Source organism: Erpetoichthys calabaricus, chromosome 11, assembly GCF_900747795.2.
Source record: "Erpetoichthys calabaricus chromosome 11, fErpCal1.3, whole genome shotgun sequence".
NCBI lineage: Eukaryota > Metazoa > Chordata > Cladistia > Polypteriformes > Polypteridae > Erpetoichthys > Erpetoichthys calabaricus.
The window spans coordinates 115837277-115860632 of NC_041404.2; the positions used below are offsets into that span (position 1 = coordinate 115837277).

A 23356-nucleotide genomic window follows, 5' to 3' on the forward strand; every position below is an offset into this window, starting at 1 on the left:
TCTTGATGGATGGATTTTTGAAAAATGTAACTTTGTTTTATTTCACATTTCTAGGTGTGTTGTGTGCTTTAGTGATTTTGAGTCTAGGCAGCTACTTAGAGTTTTACCCTGCAATCATGAATTTCATGCTAAGTGTGTCGACAAGTGGCTGAAGGTAAGAATATTTATTTAGAAGTTTGTGGTCATAAATGTTAGATCGTAGGCCATTATGAAATGTTGAGAAGGGTCAGCCAAAGAGATCTGGTGATTGCTGGTTAACTCTTGCTGTTAAAATGTATCCAAAAGCATAGATAAGACAGACTGAAGACTCTTCAGGTTAAAATTCAGGTACAAGTCTGTTTAGGTTTATCTATAGATTACAGGCTTTTTTTCATTGGAAAAAGTAAGGTTTCTTAGCATATCTATTTTTATTTTTTTCACTTCTTGAAAGTTTTTTCTTTTGACTTCTTGTAAAGCATTTTGAGCTCTATCCTTTGTGTGATGTTTTTTTTTTCCTCCTGTAATTCTGTCATTTCTATTTTGCAGACAAATCGCACTTGCCCAATTTGTCGAGCCGACGCTTCAGAGGTCCACAGAGATGTCGAGTGAAATATTTTGTCCTTTTTGCTTTTTTCCCTTTTTCTTTCTCCGTTTTGACCAATAAGAAACAGCACAATAAATGGAGAACGATCCATACGAAACACGGATGCCTACCGCCTACCCCTCCGTGTTGCCCTGCAACCATTCCCTCTAAGCCCCTGCCCTCACCCCAACCCTTGGACAATAAGCAATCGAGGATTGTAATCTGGGGCCCTCTTTTACCTCTGCTGTGCATTGTGTGAGTTTGATGAAAGCTACTGCCTAGAGTTACTACATAACCACCAAGTGCTGGAGCTGTCTTGTGTATACTTCTTTTTTTGATTGCTTTTGTGTTTCTGATACTCCAAAGATTTTATCTTAAGATCTGTTCTTGCTATTTTAATTTGATGAAAAGAACTGATTTTTTTGAGGGGTGGGGGGGGTTTGATTTGGAAGTCTTGATAACGAGGATAACGCTAGAAATCATTCCAAGTACTGCAACAGTAAATTAGAAGGAGCAGCTGGCTGTGCACTTTGCACACAAGCTGTTTTCTAGCTAAATGAAGAAAGTCTAAAAAAGGTGTAAGAAAGAACTTGGGCCATTTCATTAACCAGGAATGGGTTTCCCGTTAAAGATGCATGTTTGTAAAGGTGATGGGCAGAGTGACTTGTTGTTAATAATGTATGTTACGCAATAACGTTTTACTTGTTGTTTTTGTTTGTTTGATTTTTAATCTGTTTTTTTCTGACTTCTGATTCCTGTTGTAAAAGGTGTAGCTTGCAGTGGTAAAATGGTTCAGTATCTTTTCAGGCCTGGTGGGGGTAAGATGATGTCAGGCTGCCTTTGAGGAAAACCCAGAGTGGTGCAGGGGTAACAGAAGATAAATGCCATCACTGCTTCAGTAGGGAGCACACGTCTCAGACTACTTTACTGCAGGGGAGGCAAAAAGGACATACTTTGCTGTTTTTCTCTACAGCATGATTGAGCTCTGCTGAACAATAGAGTCGGGGCTTACTGTTTGCCCTCACCACTACACTTTGATCTTTTTATGGAGCTGTTGCTACATGTGGCTGGTGGAACCGAGGCATGCTGGGAATTGCATGGACTGTTGATTTAGATGAGCAATATATAAAACAAAGCAAGTACATTTTATTCATAAGGATTTCTAGGGTTACTAAATGCTCTTGGCCATCTCTGTGACGAAAGGCCTGCCATTCTCTGCACATTCTTTTAGAGAAGCGTGGGATATACAGCTACTGGATGAAGTTTCTTAGCAATCTGATGACTTCCAGTAGCTATGAAGATGGCATTTGCATCGTGTGCTTCAAATGGCAATATTCTCGATGAGTATCATTTAAATGGGACTTTCTGCTTGGCTTTAATGGGGTGGGGGGGGGGGGTTGGCCTGGTGAATTTCTTGTTTGCAAGCCAAATATTCAATATACTCTCATTTTCAGCTCTGCCTTTCAAGACCTTGAGAAGCACAAACCTATACTGTATTGCTAAAACTGATGAAAAATCTTGCATTTCAACTTTTAGAGGTGTTAGCTTTTTAAAATTCTTATTTATTTGTTTTATCTTCTGATAACAAAAAAGAAAAAAAAAAAAAACAACACACACACAAAAAGGACAAACTGAATGAATAAGTCATATTTTTTATTATTATTGAGGGGCAGGGAACTGGGGGGTGGAGAAACCTGAAAACGATTTAAAGGTCTAAAGGACACAACATGCTGAATGCCCCTTAGTGGGGCAGAGTGCCAAATTAGGAGGACGTTTTTGCTTGTGTCACATGGCTTTGAAGACTGAAGACCGTTTAATCAAGTTGAGCAGTATTAAATTACCCTAAAGCAGTCATTAACTGCTTTACAGTTTAAGTGAAACTCCCACAAAAATGGAGAATCATGTTTGAGAATTGTGCCGCACCCACAGAGCATAAAAGAAGCGCAGGTCTCCTGAATTGTGTTTGAGCTCTTAAGCAGTGCGTCCTGCCCCAGCTTGGCACTTAGAGGCACCAGGGTGAGCAGTGGGGAGTTAGGTTGGCTCATATCGCTCTAGGAGAACAATGTCCAGTGTCCTCCTTTAACTTCTTCTCAAAAAGCCATTTTAAATGAAAATTTTCTTGCATCTTGGAGCATACATTCATAAATGCATATACCGTCTATATAACCTGTATATGTATGTATCTCTCGTTCCTATATATATTTAAAAAAAAAAAAAAGTAAAAAAAAAAAAGAACCCTTATTTTATTATTGTGAATTACTTGCTTTCTCTCAGGGCCTTTTGTGTTTGAAATAAATGAGCAGTAAATTTGACAATGAAATGAGACAATGAAGTGGAAGTTTACCCCTCCTCCCCCTCACTCAAATATGTGCTTTTTTAACTTTTTTCCTCAGGCCACATTATAAGGTTTATAAATGCATATCTATCTGTTCCTTTTTTATTTCTTTTGTGCAGAGAACAACGGATAACGCATCTTTTAAAGACAGGCATGCGAGCAAAACAATAATTATTTAAAATTCCTCATACTATAAATACAGTAATGCGTCACTGAGGCCCATCATCCGAGTGTATGTTACTCTAAATGTTTAACCGTCTGTTTTTTTTCTGTGTTCTTGTAATTGAATGATTATATATACACTGGTCGTGTTCCTGTTTTTTAAACGTGTGCCTTTGCACACACTATCCTACCTAAACCACTTCCAGACATATCCTAAAGGTGTTTGCATGATTAAAAAATAAAAACAAGATGATAATAATAATAATAAAAGTGTGTATTTTGAGTGAAAGATATCTAGAAAGGGCAAATATTTAAATGTGCACAATATACCTGCATGTCTGGCCAGTGCCGAACTGGTTTTTAGCTCTAGTTGGCTGTGGGTTGGGGAGGGTAGGGGTTTGGGGGAATCTGTGCTCAGCTGATAACTGCCATGCATTGTACTGCACACATTTAATCCACTTGAAGGACTGCAAGATTTTATTTTGGATTCATTTGGCCTCTTTAAGTGCGCTAGATATCATGCAGGGCACTTACACTTAACTGGGGCTGAAGCTCAGTTTGAAGGTTAAACATTGCACTCTTTTTAAAATTAAACCAAGGAAATAAAAAGAAATTTGAGGGGGGGGGGGGGGGGGGGGGGTTAGCACTTTGGTGCATTTTGTTATTCGTGGCTGCTTGATTTTGGAAGTCTTAACAATGGAATTGCACCGGCTGGAGCGGGGTGTTCACTGCACTCTACTCCAGCCTCCAGTGATGGCGCAAACTTGCATGTTTGAAATCCATGGAGAGTCTGGAAGGGACAGAAAGATGGAGAAGTACTCTCCTTGTCCTTTATTAATGTTTTGTCATGTCAGAATTCCTTTAGCTGGCACGTGGTGACAATTTTCTGTGTGTGTGTGTGTGCGCATTACTCAGCCTGCTTGCTAACACAAAATACCTGTAAATACCTCTGCTGCTGTATGTGCATTTTGTTGTATTTTTTATTATATAAAAGTAATCTGCACTATCTACAGCCTCTCTTCCACTTGTTTTTGTTGTACAGGCAGCTTTTGGGGCATTTGTACGGTATTTCAAATGAATTGGCAACATCTTAAAAGTTATCTGATTGCCATATTGATTAACCTTTTACTTTTGACTTGTTAAAAGTGGATGGCCAGCCCGTCAATAATGATACATTTCTGTCTCTTTGGGTTTATTGTAAGAAATGGCAGTGGTTTCCCAGATTGAGGCGCGAGATCCCTGCCAGTGAGTGTGACGGTTACGTTGCACACGTTTGTTCTCAACTGATCACAGGTTACACTGCCACCTGCCGTTTGGTTTTCTTCAACACGTTTCCATACCACATCAGTAGAGAATCAACCACACACTTGTCTCTCATTTTTATGCAGATACAATAGAATCTTGCAGTCTTTTGAGGATCCAATGAATAAATAAATTAATCTCACAGCTTGTGTGGTGCAAAATTTATTCCAATAAGCAGCTAAAATTCTTTAGGACTTGTGATATGTTGATTGCTCTGTAGATGCCACTGATTGTTTACCAATGATTTTGCTGTGGTGGGATAGTGGATTGTTTACTGTTATAATACACCTTGACCCTTAGGGGGAGCCAGTCTGGGGTACAGATGGGCCCCCTCAAAGGATGGCAAGGCATGTGTTCTGTGTTAGGAAGATATTTTTGCTTTGGTACTTGCACATTTACAGTTACCTCATTTTTGCCATGTTTGTATTTGAAAATAAAAATGCTAATATATATATATATAGGAAAATGGTTCTTAATGCTATAAATTTTTTTTCATTCCATTGGAATCATACTGTTTGTAGCATTTAACATATAACTAGTTATATTGTATTATATATACATCTGTATACCAATTGAAATTTTTAAAATTTGTACTTTTTTTAAATGAAAGTTGCTAGTTCTGCTTTACCGAGTAGTGCAATCATATTTTTTTTAATTGTTGTGGCTGATTTGAGAGGGTTGTTCACTAATAAATGTATGATGTATACCAGTAAGAAAGAGACTGTGTCATTCATATTAAAAGCCCTGAATTGAAGGAGGCAAAGAGTTTTGGAGATCCATTTGGCTGAACTGACAGGTAAGTTGTTTTTTTTAAGCATAATAATTTTGGTTAGCTGATCCATAGTCAAGCAAGTAGGTATAGTGTGGTGAGAAAGTATTTGCCCCTTACCCGATACCATCCAGTTTTACATATTTGTCACAATGAATGGCTTCAGATCTTTTGTAATCAAATCAAATGTAATATCAAATCAAGGGAATTGCAATAAACATATAACATCATTTCTAAATTACTAAATATAAGTAATAGTTATCCAACACTCATGCCCATGTGAAAAGGTAATTGCCCTCCTTTAGTTACTTGCTGAAACAGCTGGCCAACATTGATTGATAATTTAATTCAGCTGCCTGATTGCAGTCTAAATCTCACCATTTATTGACCCCCACGATGAGACTCAAGTATTCACCACCAAGTTTCCACTGTGCTTAACCAAAGGACAATTCCAGAAAAGATCATCAAAAACACCCTGAATCTGGATGATCCTCAGGCCTTTTGGAATAATGGGCTATGCACTTATCAGTCAAAAGTAGATACCATGGGGGTGGTAGTGTGATGGTGTGAGGCTGCTTTGCTGCGCCAGGACCTGAAAGGCTTCCAATTATTGAAGGAGCTGTGCATTCTGTACCTTGCCGGAGACTCTGGTCTTCTGTCCATGACCTGAACCTAAGGTGTAATTGAGTTAAGCAGAAGGACAATGATCGAAAACACTACAGCAAGTCTACAACTGAATGGCTCAGAAGAAACAAAATGAAAGTTTTGGAGTAGCCTAGTCTATCCTAACTTGAACCCAAAAGAGGTGCTGTGGAAGAAGTTCAAATGAACAGTTGCAAACCTACCAATGTGTTGTATTAGCTGAAGTTGTTCTGCAAAGAAGAGTGGGATAAAAATTCCTCAATAGTGGTGTGAAAGAGGTGAGCATTCAATAAATATGATACTCATTTAATTGTGCCTTGTAGACACAAGGTAAAACCATTTTTGGTACATTAATAACACACCTATTAAATAATCAGAACAAAGATATCATTCATGACACTGGGAAGGCAACTCTAAAGAGGGCAGTTTCAGGGGACTTAATTTAAAAAAAGAAGCTGAATATTATGTTGTGATGTTTGCTGCTAAAGGTGTGGCAACCAAGTATTGGAACTACGGGGGCATTTACTTTCTCACAGGGCTGGTAAAGGAGTTTGATGATTCAGATTTAAAGACTCCATTATGTGTTATCTGAGATTCCCCCTTTCAAATATTGCATTTTGACTTGTTTTTGAAGATGTTGTTTTTAGTCTTTTGTACTTTTGTTTGCATGCAACCCAATACTCGACTCCCCATTTCCTTAGGCAGCCGGCTTGTGCCACTGACTGGAAGTGTAGAAGAGTTTTTCATGGCAGGATGTCATTTTTGTTTCCTTAAATCATTGCACATTTTTCAGTAAACAAACCCGATTATCATGGAAGTTAAGAGTAACCCTCCCTTTGCAGCTGCTATTGCTTACGGTGTATGCCATGCCAGCATCTCATTCTTCTTACACACGGTACATCTGAAGATCCGATTCCATGGGTGTTTTTGCTGTTAATTCCTTGGGTGAAGAAATAAAATTTATGTCAGATATGCGGGGGAAAAAAATGTTCAAAGCCATAAAATGTTGATCAGCTGAGCAGTTTACTGCCTCTGTCCTCCATGGTGATAAAGCCACTGGTGCTGCTGCTTCTCCTCCTTCGTCACAGTAAGTGAACTGCATCGGGATGACGCGAGGCTCACAATGTCATGTCTAACAGTAGAGGTGTGGCTGTCTGCCATTTGTATAAGACTTAAGTAAAGAGTGTTTCACGCTTGTTGTCAGTTTTCCCAACAATGAAGCAAGATTTGAAGAGCCCAAGTGGAAGATGAATCCTACCAAAATTAAAACGTTTCATTTCCGTAAGTCTCTCCAGGCTTCTGAATGGCCAAGATGTGCTAGTGTCCATCCACCTTTTATTTATTCAGTGGTTCTTCTTGTGCAGTTGCTGTCCTGTTTGAAGGTCAGGAAAGAAGGCTGGTGAGTAACTGGAAACTTGGGAGAATCTTGTAACATGCTTGTTGGCTCAATAATTAATTCCGCATACTTCAGTATGTTTATGTTGTGTTTGTGATGATCTCCTTGTCATGTCGTCGTCTTTTAAATGAGTGCTGACAGTAACTTTGTCAAAAAAAAAAAAAAAGCGTTAAGGCCCCATCCACACTACTAATGTTTTCTTTTAAAAATGCCAGACATTTGTCTCTTGTTTTTGCCTATCATCCACACCGCCCCCCAAAAACTGAGACTTTTGAAAAAGCTCTGCAGAGCCGTAAACGTCTAAATATCCGCATTGTGGTGTGAACGGGTGAAAAGGCAGATTCTAATCACACTCTGATTTGTTTGTGCTTCTTACGTGGCCCTTCCCTGGTTGAATTCTGCACATTGCAGCATTACAGCGTCTTGCTCCCTAACTGGCCACCCTTCACAGAAGAAAGTCATATTCCAACATAGTGGAGATGGAAGAGTTGTTTTCCGTGGCGCTTGTTGTGTTGCTTATCAATATGCATCTAAATTGCAATTTCAATGCAGCATGCGTATGCAAAAGGCAAATAATTTAGCAGTTTCTACAGTCAAGTGATAAATCCCATGGATGTCTCTGTATACGTCTATGCCGTGTGTTTTCTGTGTTTTATTGTGGTTTTAAGATATTTTGTAAACAAAGTGAAGACGCAAGTCCAGACAGAAATAGTCACAAAAAAAACGAACAAATGAACGACGTGTGACACAAGGCAGGATTTCCAAAGTGCTGTGCAAGACGGAGAGCGAGCATCGTGACTTTAGAAGGAACCTGCGGTGGATGTGGCCTTAATGCGTCAGGCCTCCAGCATGTTTTATATATTTTGATTTTGTTGAAATTGGCATTCGATGATAGCACTGAAGAAGAATTGATTTTACAAAAGTGATGGAAGAGGCATTTCCTTTACATTACTGTCTGGTGTTACAAGAAACCAAATCTACTGCAGTGAGGACAACAGATGCAAGTCTACTGGCGTTTAGAGAGTCTTGAGATGTCAGGTAGGAGGCTGCACCACCAGGCAATGAAGGTCTGCAGCTTTGTGATTACATTTGTACGTCGCTGATTAATACAGTCCATGTACGGTTGTTTCGAGGTGCGTTCACATATGCACATTTACAGGAGGATTGCAACTTATGAAGGTAAATTGCACAGAAATATACATACGTTAGGTTTTATGCACCAGATTTTTTGGTGTATACGTATTTTCACATTCGAAATCACACACCGCTTTATAAATGAGGTCCCAGATATTTACAATACGGACAGAAAAAGTAAAGTCTGAAAACAGAACTAACCACCGTACCCAGTTTAGAACAGTCTGACAAATAATCTGAACTGCCATGCAAACCCCCTAAGCAGCAGCAAAAGTCTAGAAAAAAGAATAGTTCAATTAAAACTGCAAAAATTTTCCACATTCTATTACAATTTACATGTAGTCAGAGTCACAGTCTGTACATTGACGGACTCCAGTAACCCAAAAATGGCTTCTGACTCCACAGCTCTGCCCATAACGCTGGTGCTCTCCATTCACGCTGCAATTTCCGCCATTCTAATTTAAATGCCTCACCAGGGTGCTCTGGGCCCTTTTGTTTTGAGGGGGATTCTGTCTTTCAGAGGTGCTTCAGGCACAGTGGATTAAGATTGTCCTCCAGAATTAACAAATCGGGGATTCTCAACATATACGGTAAACGAGTTCTAATGCAGTCTGGCCGCCACACTCTCCTGGATTGAACTGGTGATTGTGTTAGCGATAGTAGAATTCAGTAGTGAGTAGGCATCATTTCATTTAAGGACGTAACATTCCCATTTTGAATCTCAAAACCATGAGGAATGCTTACATTCAAAGAAGGATTGTGACAATGACTTGGACCTTTAACAAACTTCTTTCTCTAGCCCCCATACTTTGCAATTTCACCTGTCATTCCATGTTCTTTTTAGTTGTGAACCTTTGGCCATTCTATTTTAGCTTTTATTCTAAAAATAATTTGTTTTTATTTTAACAAAGATTTCATGAAGACTAACAAATGTGTTCTGTGCCTACATAGTGAAAGAAAGGTCTGTCTAAAGTGCTGCAGCGTTCTTTTTCTCCAGCCATCTACTGACACACTTAACTGTACCAACACACTTCTCTTTTGTGAAGAAACATGTTGACCATCGCAGCCTATTATCTTGCCTTCTTTGGTAGTTTGTGGTTCTGCTTTGGACTGGTTCACATCCAACCTTTCCGAATGATCCAACTCCTTGTCTTCTCCAGAGAAACTCTTCATGGGTGAGGCTCATGGATCAGCATTGGGTTTGCTTCTCTTTTCACACAAGTTACTCTTTTCGGCAATGTTGTTTCTTCTCAAGGCTTCTCATACCATCTCTGTGCTGATGATGCACAGATCTTCCCCTCTTTTCTCACTTACAGTCCACAGGTTTCAGACAAGATCTCCAGCTGTCTCTCTGCCATCTCACCCTGGACGACTGCTCATCACCGTAACCTTTCAAAGTCAGATATCCTACACTTGCCTTCTGATTCTCCTTCCTCAGATTTGCTCTTGAAGACATCACCCTTTCACCATCAGTCACAATCAGGAATCTTGAAGTGACTCTGGATTCCTCATCTTCATTCATTGAGTACGTATGTCTTCAGTGACCCAATCGTGTCATTTCTTTCTTTCTTCATAATAGTCGGAGGTTGTGACATTTTCCTCACTAATTATACCACACAACTCCTTATTCAGACACTTGTTCTCTCTCAGTTGGATTATCACAACTCTGCTATCAGACCTCTCTGGCTCTTCAGCTGGTGTTCTCTCTTTCTCATTTCACTCCTACTACTTTTCTTCAGCCGTCTCTTCACTGGCTTGCTGTTGCTAAAAGGATCCCATTCAAAACTCTTGTCTTGACCTGCGGTCCTGCTACACAGTATTTCCAGCCTTTGGACTCATCTTGACATTCTACTTCTGTCAAGACTTCACAATGCTTCTCCATTCTTGGTCCAAAGCTGTGGCATGACCTCCCTTTGGCTAATCGAACTGCACCCACTTTACTTATGTTTAGGTGTCTTTGGAAAACGTACCTTTCCATTAAATATGTTGGAAGTGCACAGGGTCTCTTCTGCAGGAGAGCTGCTGTTGAACTGACAAAGAGTTCAGGACACTGATGTCGAGCTGCAGGTACTCCCTCTTGGTCAGTTTATATGATGGTCTCTGTTGCTTTTGATACTTCTAAGAACTCCTGCTATGTAAGTTGCCTTGGATAAAGGCATCTGCTAAATAAATAATAGTTTGTATTTTTTCAGGCGGGCACAGTCTTCTGCTATGTTATACATTTCTTTACTAAAGCCGATTAAGTTAGATAATTTCCCTTTAACTGAGTTCCACAGCCTCAACAGACCTGTCACCGATTATACATTTGTTTACTACCAACTTTGCCGCACTAAAAGTTCTCCCAATTCTTTGTTGTGTGTCCATTTTCAAAAACAAGCTCTGGCGAAGGTGGCGGACAACTGCCATGTTCAATGGGGCTGTATAGCCGTCTCATGAAAAGGGAGGGACAGTCAACAGCCAAGTTCAGCCCAAGCACTGGCCTGGTGAGAACAAAAATGCCCAGTTACAGTACCCAGTGGGCACCAATTCTATTAGGCCACACAAGTCCCTCTTCCTATGTAAAAACCCAATACTTCCATATACTACACTATGTGCTTGAAAATGTATTTATTAAACAGGTATGTTTTATTTGTACAATTTATTCATTCATTAATGACTAGCAAAATACCCGCGCTTCGCAGCGGCGAAGTACTGCTTTAAAATTTTAAAAAATAAACTGAGGGAAAATATACCAATAATTATTTGTTAAGGATCTCTTTGTATACCATGTTGTCAATTCGCCCCTCCGGTTGTAATATGACCAAGCTGCGCGCTGAGCTTATTCTTGAGCATGCAACATATAGTTGGCCATGTGAAAAGCAAATCAAGAACAGCTCGGAGCGAAATGAAATGAGGTGAATGGGAGGGGAGATGATCACGTGACTCCGACACCCGCCTTAACTCTCCATCCCTACACAAACAGTCTCTCTGATCCCAACTCTCCTTTATATATATATATTATATATATATATATATATATATATATATATATATAATGTTAGTGACAAAACAAACAAAAAAAATCTCCAACTGTAGGTACCTTTATTAACCTCCTTGGCGTTGACCTCTGCGTAAGCTGCTCTGATCTGATGTGCGGCATTAAGCCCAAATAACACTGACGGCCGCATTCTGTTGTCATCTTGTGGATAAATTAACAACATGCTGCCAAAGAACTCAAGAATACTGCGATGTGCTATGGTAACTCATCAATATTCATAAGGGGGTGGAGCCTTCAACCAAAACACACACAATGGCTTTTAAACACAAACGTGTAGAGCAGCGCTCCCCGATTGGGGGTGCCAGAATCCATTGAGGAAGAAAAATGAAAAACATTATTTGGACAAAATCTTAATTTTTATCTATCCATTCCTAAATAATTAAATGGGCAGGCCATTTCGTATCAGTGCAATACGCTGCTTGTTAAAATGGATGACTTCCGCTCTTACACGCACTTAGTGCTGCGTGAGTATTATATAAATTTCTTTATAAAGAACATCGTTTCATACTTGTATTTTGTGTGGCTGAGGTGTGGAAGGCTGCTCTTTCCACCCTCGTTAGCTGTGAATAAAGTATCCATTATTCATAAAGCTTCAATTGGTGATCTGTTATTCTGCGTTAACCTCATATTTTTTCATACTTCTTCTCAAACCAAGGGGGTGTGTGAAATCGGCCTCGTCCGTCACGGGGGGTGCGAGGGTAAAATGAATGTAGAGCCAGTTTTGGAACACACTAATATTGAACTATTAGTTGAATCAGCCAAAAGTGACAATTGGCAGGGATAGTTAAATTAGCTAATTTTGGTAAAATCTGCCACATTCAGTCACAATGATGCTGGCCCATATAAGCTCTACGTTGGCGCTTCATTGTGGTCAATTCTGTTTGTTTCGATCTCGTATGAGCAGCTTAACGGGGCGTGAGATCACCTAAAGGTGTAGCTGCAGTAATGAGGCCACTGCCATACTGACGGTGGCTCCAGTGTGATTTTTGCAACTCACAATAAAAATACCAGAGAACTTAATAAAAGCAAAATAATTTCTGAAATTAAAAAAAAAAACAAAACAATGAATTTGTGAATACAGGGGGAAAATCACAAAAAGAGTTAAATAAAATAAAAAATAAACAAGCCTGCAGCCCCAGTCGGTCAGACTTCCTAACTGGCTGTCCTTTACGCTCAGCTTCTTCACTTTCGCACAATTACATGACCACCACAGCAAACCCAGGACCCTTCTAAACTCCACTGGCTTACACTTCCAGTGCCTTTACACAAGCTCTCTCCCTTTTTTCAATGAAGTATTTTTAATGGTATTAATTAAATTCAATCTGTCAATGCAGACCTGAGCGCTGGCTCGTTTCAGGTGCCTTTGTGACGAGCTGCAAACGTGGGCAGTGACGCAGGGCGAGTGTCAAGGATCTGATGGCTACCTACATCTGAGAATGTATGAGTCTCGGAAGATCGTAAAGGGGGATATTTTAAATATTCTTATATTCAGCTGTTAGTACTGCGATCGATGCTATGAAAGGAGCTTCATCTGAAGATGGAAAGGGTGAAGATCTGGAGTGAGAATGAAAATTAGAAGCTTGGCTGAAGATGGGAGAGGTGAAGAACAGGAGCGAGGATAAAAGGAAGGTGGAAAGGATTCAGGTCATAATGAGAAACGTGCGATTGCTTTGAAGGAAGTTGTATGAACTCAGGGCAACTTACAGCCAGCTTAGGTACTGTGCCATCGCAGTGCACCGCCATTCAGACGCTATTTGAAAGTTGGACTTGGAGTGAGTTTGAAATCTATGGGAATGAGCAACAGTGCAAAGGGGAGTGCAGTACAATTAAAAGTAGAAGTGTGAGCCAGACACTGAAACGCCATCCATGGTACTGGCCAGCGAGAGAAGTTCCATCATCCTGGTGGAGTAAGCAGCAGAAATGACTCACTCTGTGCTGATAACTTAATCAGGAATGAGTTCAAATGCTGGGGACTTCAAAGAAGGAATCAAGTGTCCATTAGGCAATTCAATTTATGGACTCTAAAACATGTAATATATACTGTATACAGGGGTGGGCAAAAGTAGGTTAACAGTTGTGTGTGAAACACAGTTTACTCTTGTATTATTTATTATTGTAGTATTATTAATATTTCATATCCTTAAATTTATCATTTAGGTAATGATGGCTGGTAATCTGATGAATGACCAATGAAAGTGGATATTTAATACTAGAAGGTAGAGAATGCCAAATTAAACAAAGCTAATACAACTATTGTAATAATCATAACCTGCCTAACTTTTTCCATGTCAACTATAAGCCTGCTTTTGCTCAGCCCCCTGTATATTATAGAGCAGGGGTAGGCAACGTCGGTCCTGGAGTGCCACAGTATGTGCAGGTTTTTGTTCCAACCCAGTTCCTTAACGAGAACTCAGTTATTGCTGATGAAGCACATATTGCTTAAGTGACATTTTAATGCTTCATTTTAGTGGTCTCGCTTGTTAAGGTTCTCCAACCTTAATTGCTTATTTCAATCTTAAACTGCTGCATTCAGTGTTTTAATTGCTCCTTATTAGCAATAAGATGTAAAAGACAAAGCAGCCAGCAGTTCTCCAGCTAGCTTTTTTCCAATTACATCTGTGTGTGTTCATCATGCACGGTTTGATTTAATAAAACACTTAATAGAAAAATGTGACAGACTGAAAATGATCTGTTTTAGGCTTCAAATTATTTGGATGATATCCTTGGAAAGGAAAAAAATCTACGATATAAGAGCCTTACATTGCACAGACTAACAAGCCATAAAATTAAATAAGGTCTGAGATTGGCAATGATTGGTTTTTAATTAAGCAGTTGGGTTGAATGAAAACCTGTAGCCATTGCGGCTCACCAGGACCGACATTGCCTACCCCTGTTTTACATCTTATTGCTAATAAGGATGTTAAGGATAGAGCTGCCAGGGAAGAGAAAAAGAGGAAGGCCTAAGTGAAGGTTTACGGATGTGGTGAGAGAGGACATGCAGGTGATGGGTGTAACAGAACAAGATGCAGAGAACAGAAAGATATGGAAGATGATGATCCGCTGTGGCAACCAATAACAGGAGCAGCTAAAAGAAGAACAACAATTGTGGAGACCTGATAATATATTTAAAAAATATATACGTCTTTGCCTTTTAATTTCCTAAGACACCCTGGTGCTGTTTCTGCACTTGAAGCCCTAATAGCAGATGGCACCCCTTTGATCAATGGCACAAGCCAGGCAATGCATCGTGGGTCAAACTCAAGTTTTACTGCAAACTCAGCATAACCCATCTATCCATTTTCTGAACGTGTTTAACATGACATAACTAGTTCAACTATTAAACCATTAGGTTGTTCAAAATAAAAAGTTATAAAAATTACTTTTCCTGTTTTACCCCAAGGAGAAAAGCTGGCAGTTTGGCTCAAAACACCAAGCAGTGAATTGCAGGCAGCATCACAGACTGAAGGCCTGCAGCACATCTGAACTTAAAGGACATTCTCAAATTTGACATTTTTCAATTCAAAATAATTTCTTCTCAATCAGGGTGCATTTTAATTTGGCATATGAAACGGTTTTCCAAAGTGAATAATTCTTTACAAGTTTAAAAAAATGCCTAGGCTGTTCGTGAGCTTTATTTAAAAGAGAGTGATCCGTGTCTTAAGAGCGCACACACATTTGAAAACTGTGTATCCACGTCAATGTAGGAAGAAAACAAATCAAAACAAAAACATTCTGATTAGATTCGGCCATTTTAAAAGGAGATCAGCGGTGCAGTTCACTTCACTGCTCAGTTTAATCTGCGCTGTACGTGGCATCACCTCCAAGTGTCGTCTCCCAGTGCCATTCTTGAATGTTGATGCCCAGACGTGAACTGCTGCCTCTGCGTTTTAGAGAAGATGACAAGAATTACTAAAAGAAGTCCCACTTACCTTCACTCACCGCTCATTCCGGGGTCATTTCTCAAACATCTGGCCTGCTGTTGACCTCACTGAGCACACGCTGCGGGGGTCCAGTGACAAAGTCTGAGCACACGCTACTGTGATGTGAGATTTTGCATATAAGTTGATAAATATTTTGTATGTCTTTATTTGTAACTTAGGCAAAGCAACGTAATATTAGTGTTGCATTAGTGAGAAGCATTCATGTTTACAACCCCCCACTAGGACTGAGTCAGCAAAGTGAATTTTACGACAGGGTTTTGTTTGAGAAGTGCCTCAAACCAGTTTGGCGAGTGTTTCTCTGCTAAAGTCTCTCAGTCAACCCCCACAGGAAAACCAGGCTGCAAACTGCCAAGCTTTACCTTAACACAGGGTTTGGGGGTCAGGTGTGACGATGTTCTGTTCCCCCCCCATTGGTCTGAAGTGTGGCTGTTTGGAACTGGCTTCTAGCAGAAGCCTCGAAGTGCCATGACGCCCTATTGGCTGTAGGGGTTGGACAGAAAACCTATAAATGTGCTTGTTTTACTTCGCTCTCTCTCTCTTACCAAACTGATGAAAGACCATCACTCACGTCATGAACTGAAAGGACAACACAATGAAGAGCGCAGCTCGGCAGCCATATTGAGACAGGCATGCGGCCTGTTCTGAAGAAAGCTGACCACAAATGAGGACTTAACTAGAGACATTTAAGTAACTAACAAGTCTGTGTGCCGCCTGAAACTACACATCAACATTTATCAGGTTGTATGGTTGCCAATATTCAAATGTACTTTCCTTATTGTTATTGATGAATATTATCAATAATACATTATTTATATATAATACTTAACTCCTGCTTGTCTTTTACTACACATAATTGCCTGGGGTCATAAATGTAGAAGGGAAAGTGGGGAGAAGTTATATGGCACAATACCTTATAAACAATGGTACGTCTGTGAGATTTGAGGCATTCTGACAGGCTGCATATTAATAATACAAAAGGGGAAAGTAAAGTAAAATATTAAGACAAACCACACGCATAGTCTGAAAACAAGTGACGACAACTAATGGGCGCCCATTTCGTTTCAATCAGCCTGCAGTTTAGTACCCGCGGTGCAGATGCTTTGGCACAGGCGGACAGTCACTCCTGGCCACATCTCCATGGGTGCTGATGGACTGTGTGGGTCGGTGAGTGTCAGTGCCAAGACTCTCTGTTACAGTTTGGCATTTCCAGTTTACTTTGCTGTCAGACATGTAAATGGCACGGTGTCTCAAGTCTGAACCTTTGCTCCTTCTAAGCCAGCGGTTCTCAAACTTTAGAATTTCTTGCGTGGCAGTCCCTTTAAAAATTGTTTGATGGCTCGCGGACCCTTTAATTAAAAATTTAAAAATCAATATTTCTTCAAGAAAATTGGGGGCACCAAATACTTTGCACAAGGGTGCCACATATCCACTGCACGGCACTGCATAGGTACAGGCTGCTGTGAATAAAACATTTTTTGACAATTATTTATTCAGAAAATATTACGTACATCTTACGTTATTAAATTTAAGTTAAAATTTTAATGGGGGGCACGGTGGCGCTGCTGCCTCGCAGTTAGGAGACCCGGGTTTGCTTCCCGGGTCCTCCCTGCGTGGAGTTTGCATGTTCTCCCCGTGTCTGCGTGGGTTTCCTCCCACAGTCCAAAGACATGCAGGTTAGGTGGATTGGCGATTCTAAATTGGCCCTAGTGTGTGCTTGGTGTGTGGGTGTGTTTGTGTGTGTCCTGCCGTGGGTTGGCACCCTGCCCAGGATTGGTTCCTGCCTTGTGCCCTGTGTTGGCTGGGATTGGCTCCAGCAGACCCCCGTGACCCTGTGTTCGGATTCAGCGGGTTAGAAAATGGATGGATGGATGGATAAAATTTTAATGGGATAGATGCATCTGCTTTGCCTTAACCAGTTCTTCTATGTTTGGCTTTGTTTTGGCCAGTGCAACTCTCCTATCATTTGTCGCGTCTAATCTGTTTCTAATTTTGTTTTGATAGTAAGTAGTGTGGAAAAAGCCGTCTCACACTCCTAGGTGGTTGCGAATGGAGTCAGCCCTCTTAGAGCCATCTTTACAACATCTAACATGCAAAATTATATTCACATCATAATCAATGGAACCACCAGATCATCAAGACTCTTTTCTTCATTGTCGATTTTTTAAATCGCCTCTTGGCAATCGCTTTATTTTGAATTGTCTCATTATGAACACTTTTACTTCATTTGTGTTGAGCAGACAATTTCACCACTTAAACACACAAAAAATGTAAAATGTTTGTTGATTATCTGTATCCACCTTTGGCGCTCTTATTTGCTTCTAAAATATACAAGAACTGTTCACGAGTGTTTTGATTCTACGAAAGAATTGATCATTTTTGATTATGATAAAAATAAGGGCTGGTTTGTGCCGAGCGATAACGGTGGGAAAAAATGCGGTGGCAGCGAATAACAGAATATTGGATTAGTGGTCGGGTCTAGGTGGTGGGGGTAACGACGGAGCTCAGTCACTTACTTCCCCTCGGATGGTAAAGGTTAATAATTATAAAAATATAAATAGTATAAATATGCAATCATTTCTCACAGTCCCACCGAAACCGCTGTTCTAAGCAAACGTATTCAGCAGCTTAAAGGCTTTTGCTTTCATGTTGGCCTCTGGTGTCCTTTATCTCCATTTTAAAGGACAAGAGCAGGCTAGGAAGTTTTTAAATTTAAAAAAGAAAGTTACAAATGCTTCACTTTAAGAGATCATTTCACATGGCAAATTAATATATACCATAACTGTGAAGAAACAGCATTTGACTTGAAAAATACCAAACTTTTCCTTTAAACACTCCAAACTAATATGCATTCTTTATCATCTCAAAACTGTCCAAAATGTGAAATTAATCCAAAATGACGACACTGCACAGCTCTTACAGACCACTTCATTCTTGGCCGACAGAGGATTCAATCCGCCCTTTAACTGCAAAGGCTTCAGTTTAGCAAATGAAGGGAATTTGGTTTTCCACATATAAAGAAACTTTTGTTATAAACCCCTTAGGACAACCGAGTGCAATTTTTAACATAAACTACTCAAACAATATTATTACAGTTAAATGAAGTGGAACTGGATATAATTTGACAAAACATGTTGACCCAGTGGACAGACACCTTTTGTTCAGCTAATCAATTCGATTTAATTAAAAAAGCAAGGCATCAATGGGCATTCACATACTTCAGTTACTCCTAAGATAAAAAAGAAAAAGCGCCGTCGCCGTCTTCTTTTCAGGACGCAGAACGATGAGGTGCCAGTCTCCTGCTCGTCCTCCTTTTAAAGTCCAATCCTGAGAGGCTCCTGCCTTGACCTGACAGTCACAGACAACGTGGTTTATACAAACTTTTATGAAAACTGAAAATGGTGAGGATGATTCAGATTCACAAAAATCAGCACAGCAAGTTTTCTTTAAAATACTGCAGAAATGCCATTATCCCGTAATACATCTCAAGACAGCTGCTGCTGTGGCACCACTGGTCCTCCCCAAACAGTGTACACTCATGGCACAATCCCATCAAGCCACTGGCAAAACAAACATCAGCAACTTGTGACTGTGATGTTTCAGCTTTGCCTTTATTGTGAAGATACACAAGTTACTCAGAGCATGGATGAAGGTTTTAATGCAGTTTGAGTATAAATATATGTTCTTATTATTCAATATTACACCATGCCTTAAAAAATGAAAGGTCTGTACATGAATTCAATCACTTTGGAATAAAACCATACTTTCAGACCCTGCAGAGACACACAAGTTATTCAGTACCACCCTAAGTTCATCCCAAATGCACAGTCGAAGGCTTGAAAATACTACAGACACCCATATTATACAGAAAGAAGAGCCACGGCCATCTGGGGCAGGGAATGCAAACAAGTACTGTGAAAAAATAATTACAAAAGTGAACAAGATTATAAAGAGTCACCTTTCCAAACACAGCCATATTATACTTGAAATGTGACGGTTTACAGCACTCAAAGTCTGTCCTCTGCAAAGGCACCACTGCCACAGGGGCCCAAACGTCTAACATGGAATTCCCTTCCAAACTAAACAAAGTCAGAATGAGTCGACTACTTGAACGTTTTTGTGTATTTTCCAATTCACATTTACACTCTAATTTACTCACAAGATCGTACAACAATATAATTACCATTTATTGCATATCATTTGAAAGATGGCGCATTTTCTTCATCTTTTTTTTTTTTTTTTTTACATACAAATAATTTAAAAAAGGAAAAATATTCCACACAATAAAATTTTAAAATGTTTAATTTATAGTTGGAAAAATTACATCTTAATATGACAAGCCCATTCCAATTTTTAAAATGGCAAAATAGGCATCTATGTAATACCACAGGCACACTATAGGCAGACTGTTACTATGCTAAAGAGGCTCGAGCCACAGGTACACGCTGTGGTATACATCTTCATTTTTAAAGAACTGTAAGCAGCGCAGCACAGCTCAGTTATAGAATTATCAACTCTCCTTTGGTCTTTTGGTAACATAAATACATTTATATTATTAAATGGGGAATAACAAAAGAAAAAAAAAAAACATTAAAAAAGCGCGTTTGTCCTTTTTTTCATATACTAACTTCTCGGCTGTAAAAGAAAAACAAAAAAAAAAGCTCATTTCTTCAATAGCCCAAAAACGCTATTTCAGAGTTTGGACAGGACAGGACAGTGTTCCTCCTGAATCTTATTACTTTTAAATATATAGTTAAGTTATTCACATGTATACACTTATGTCCATAATAAAGTGGGTGTGGGGGAGAAGGTTCCTGGCTTTGTCAAGCAAATACAGTTTTAGTGATCCCTTGTGCGCAGTGGTCATTGGGGGGGAAAAAATCTCCATGTATAAAGGTGCCATTTGGTTCACATCAATCATCGGACAAATCCTGGACAAAGAGCACTTCTGACCGACTCAGACCAGCTTCCTTCAGCGTTGGGGGATTGGGACGGTCCTCTGTAGGCAGGCAGGGAAGTATTCTTCGAGGAAAGTTGGTTACTATCTGAAACTTCTCCGGAGTTTCTTTCAGGGAGAACAGGAAATCATATATTACCTGGAACAGTAACAGCCATACAAAAGAAAATGAAAATGCTTTGTTTCTGTACAAAAAAAACCACGACATTTATTACAGATGCAGTCCTACCAGGGATAATGTAGGCGCTCGAACACCTTTGGCAACACGCTTTGATATCAGCAGACACGGTTACCTGCTCTTTGTCTTGTACGTTGTTTTTTAAGCCAAGGGTGTCCAACATTTCTATCTTCAGGGGTCAAACTGCAACGTGAAGAAATCAAAGGAGCTGTAGGGGGTGGAGGCGTTTAGGCAGAGGGCCAAGGTGACTGATCTGGAGGGGGAGTCTCTTGTTTAGTAGAAATGGGTCTGCACTCCCTGTGTGTCCTAAATAATCACCTGAAGCAAATATACTGCTCTAGTAGCAAACTTACTTTATTCAATAAAACACTTTAAAGTCACCAGCCTTTGCTGTGCTGCCAGTGATTTAAGTTAAATGGTTTGTTGAAAAAGCTCTGCATTCCTGTGGTAGTCCCAACTTAATAATCAGCTATGGGGATACAATTTGAAGGTCATAGTTTAAATTATTTTCAGTTCTTACATAAATCCGATTCATTGTTGTTTTGCTATACTGTGCAGTTTTAAGCAGCAACGCTCTTACAGTTAGGTCCATAAATATTTGGACAGAGACCACTTTTTTCTAACTTTGGTTCTGTACATTACCACAATGAGTTTTAAATGAAACAACTCAAATGCAGTTGAAGTGCAGACTTTCAGCTTTAATTCAGTGGGGTGAACAAAACGATTACATAAAAATGTGAGGCAACTAAAGCATTTTATTAACACAATCCCTTCATTTCAGGGGCTCAAAAGTAATTGGGCAAATTAAATAACTGGAAATAAAATGTTCATTTCTAATACTTGGTTGAAAACCCTTTGCTGGCAATGACAACCTGAAGTCTTGAACTCATGGACATCACCAGATGCTGGGTTTCACTGGGTTGCACTTCAACTGCATCTGAGTTGTTTCATTTAAAATTCATTGTGGTAATGTACAGAACCAAAATTAGAAAAAAGTTGTCTGTCCAAATATTTATGGACCTACCTGTATTGTTTAAGAAGTTACACTTAGATTAGTGTGAAGACCAAAAAACCAAAACACACAGTGTGGGAGGCCCGAAGTTAACAAGGTTTAATCAGAGACTAAACACATTTTCTATGTATTTATTATTATTTTCCTACATTTCTGTCCACTTTTTTTTAATCCAGTCCCAACAATGTTCAAGTTAAATTTGACCTGCTATTATGTTTGAAATAAGTAAAAGCACTTTAAAAAAATCCTAAACGTCATCAGTTCTAAAAGTTAGGATCTTCAATATGATAGGTTAAGTCAGAATAGGGTCAATAGAGCCAATAAGGCACAATATTGGGTCAGGATTTGAGGACATTGTAAGGATTGAAACTTTAAACAAATGTAAAACATAACATCCACATCACAGTCTCCAGAAACAGCCTTACCTTTCACTGTTCTGAAGACAGACTAAGGGCTGTCAGTATCTCTTCAATGCTATGCAGTCCTTGTGGACAGTTAACATTCGAGGAATCCTCTCTCTCCTCAACCATACATCCAACAAAAGACAATCGATGTGGTAGAGATCAACCTTGGGATTACAAGCAGCCCTGCAAAGTGGCAGAATTCACCGTTTGTAATACCAATGGCCCGTGTTCTAATCTTCATTCTGGTCATAAACGGGGTGTGTGTGTGAGGATTGGGGTAACATCTGAGCGCATTCCTTACCAAAGATATTCAGACTTTAAAGTTTTACCTCCACTAAGAATGTTGGGTTAGTAAGTGGCCTTAAACTGGTCTCCGTTTGAGTGACTGTGTGCACAAGTGTGCCCTACAACGATATGGTGCTCTGTCTAGGGTGGGTTTACTACCTCGTGGCCAATGATACAGGATATGCTCTGGCTCAAAAGAATCTGAACTAGAAGAAGAAGATTCAATAACTGATGAAGTGGTAGAGCAACCACACATTTATTTACATAAAATGTACACCTACTGTAATGCTTCTAACACCACAGATGTACAAAACATGCAGAAAAAGAAACAAAAATCTTTAGTTCCATAATTAAGTGGCCTACTTAATAGAGTGCAGGCCAGTACTACCAGATTATGTATATCGAACCTTTTCCAAGTAAATAATCATAAAGTATAAACCTTATGGAAATGCTAATGGCTGCAAAAAAGCATACCAGATAACAGTGTTCCATTTTTATAAGGTGTTAATGCAACAGCTGTTTTTTTATTTTATTAATTACAAACAGATAGGAACCTATGATCTGTGACTATGCAGTATCACTTAATTATTTGACTGGCACAGAAAGTTTAGAAACAAATGTTGAAAAACTAACATTTTAATAAAATTACACAAAACCATTAAATTTCCAGTTACGTACCGTTAAAGACTGTGTAAACAGGAATCTCCGCTCTACCCGCGAATCATTGGGGAGTTTAAAGACAATAGTGACGGTGTCTGGGTCGTCTTGAGATGGCTCTGGTGGAAGACATTCAGATTTCCGTTCCTTCTCTTCTTGCAAAGTCTAAGATGATATATCAGTCAATCATATTGTCTTATCTGATTCAACAAACACCCCACTGTGCCTTCACAATAGTAACCTTGAGTTCAGTCATCTTACTTTAACTTGTTACAGGTTATTACCACAAGTTGACATGTAAACATCCATGTAAAAAAACATGCATTTCCTACGGAAAAGTCATAAAAATACATACAGATTCAAATAGTAGCGCAGCAAAGGAATTCTGCTGTCGATAACTTACTTGTAATATTCTATATTGATATACAGAAAGGATATCCTAAATAAAAACCTTTCCAAACATAATGAGAATCAGACTGTGATATTTAGCAAATCTTTATTTGCAAAATTCATTAAATAAACTGCTTCACCTCCTCAAGCAGTAACAACTTCATACATTTGCCAATCTCCCAACATCTTGCTTCAA

At 39.4% G+C, this 23356-nt stretch overlaps 2 protein-coding genes across 6 annotated transcripts in view; one reads left to right on the plus strand and one right to left on the minus strand.

The window, feature by feature from the left end:
- Positions 1 to 2763, plus strand: part of rnf44 (ring finger protein 44) — a 191611-nt gene extending 188848 nt beyond the window's left edge. For all 5 annotated transcript variants that reach the window (XM_028813722.2, XM_028813726.2, XM_051934177.1 and 2 more), the window contains 2 exons: positions 55 to 154; positions 526 to 2763. In XM_028813722.2, coding sequence (XP_028669555.1) covers positions 55 to 154; positions 526 to 588 — 163 coding nt within the window. In that variant the 3' untranslated portion in view covers positions 589 to 2763. The remainder of the gene's footprint in view (positions 1 to 54; positions 155 to 525) is intronic.
- A 16798-nt stretch (positions 2764 to 19561) lies between these two features.
- faf2 (Fas associated factor family member 2) overlaps positions 19562 to 23356 on the minus strand; it is a 76249-nt gene continuing 72454 nt past the window's right edge. The window contains exons 10-11 of the mRNA XM_028813728.2: positions 22792 to 22935; positions 19562 to 20373 (exon numbers count right to left, since the gene is read on the minus strand). Coding sequence (XP_028669561.1) covers positions 20191 to 20373; positions 22792 to 22935 — 327 coding nt within the window. The 3' untranslated portion in view covers positions 19562 to 20190. The remainder of the gene's footprint in view (positions 20374 to 22791; positions 22936 to 23356) is intronic.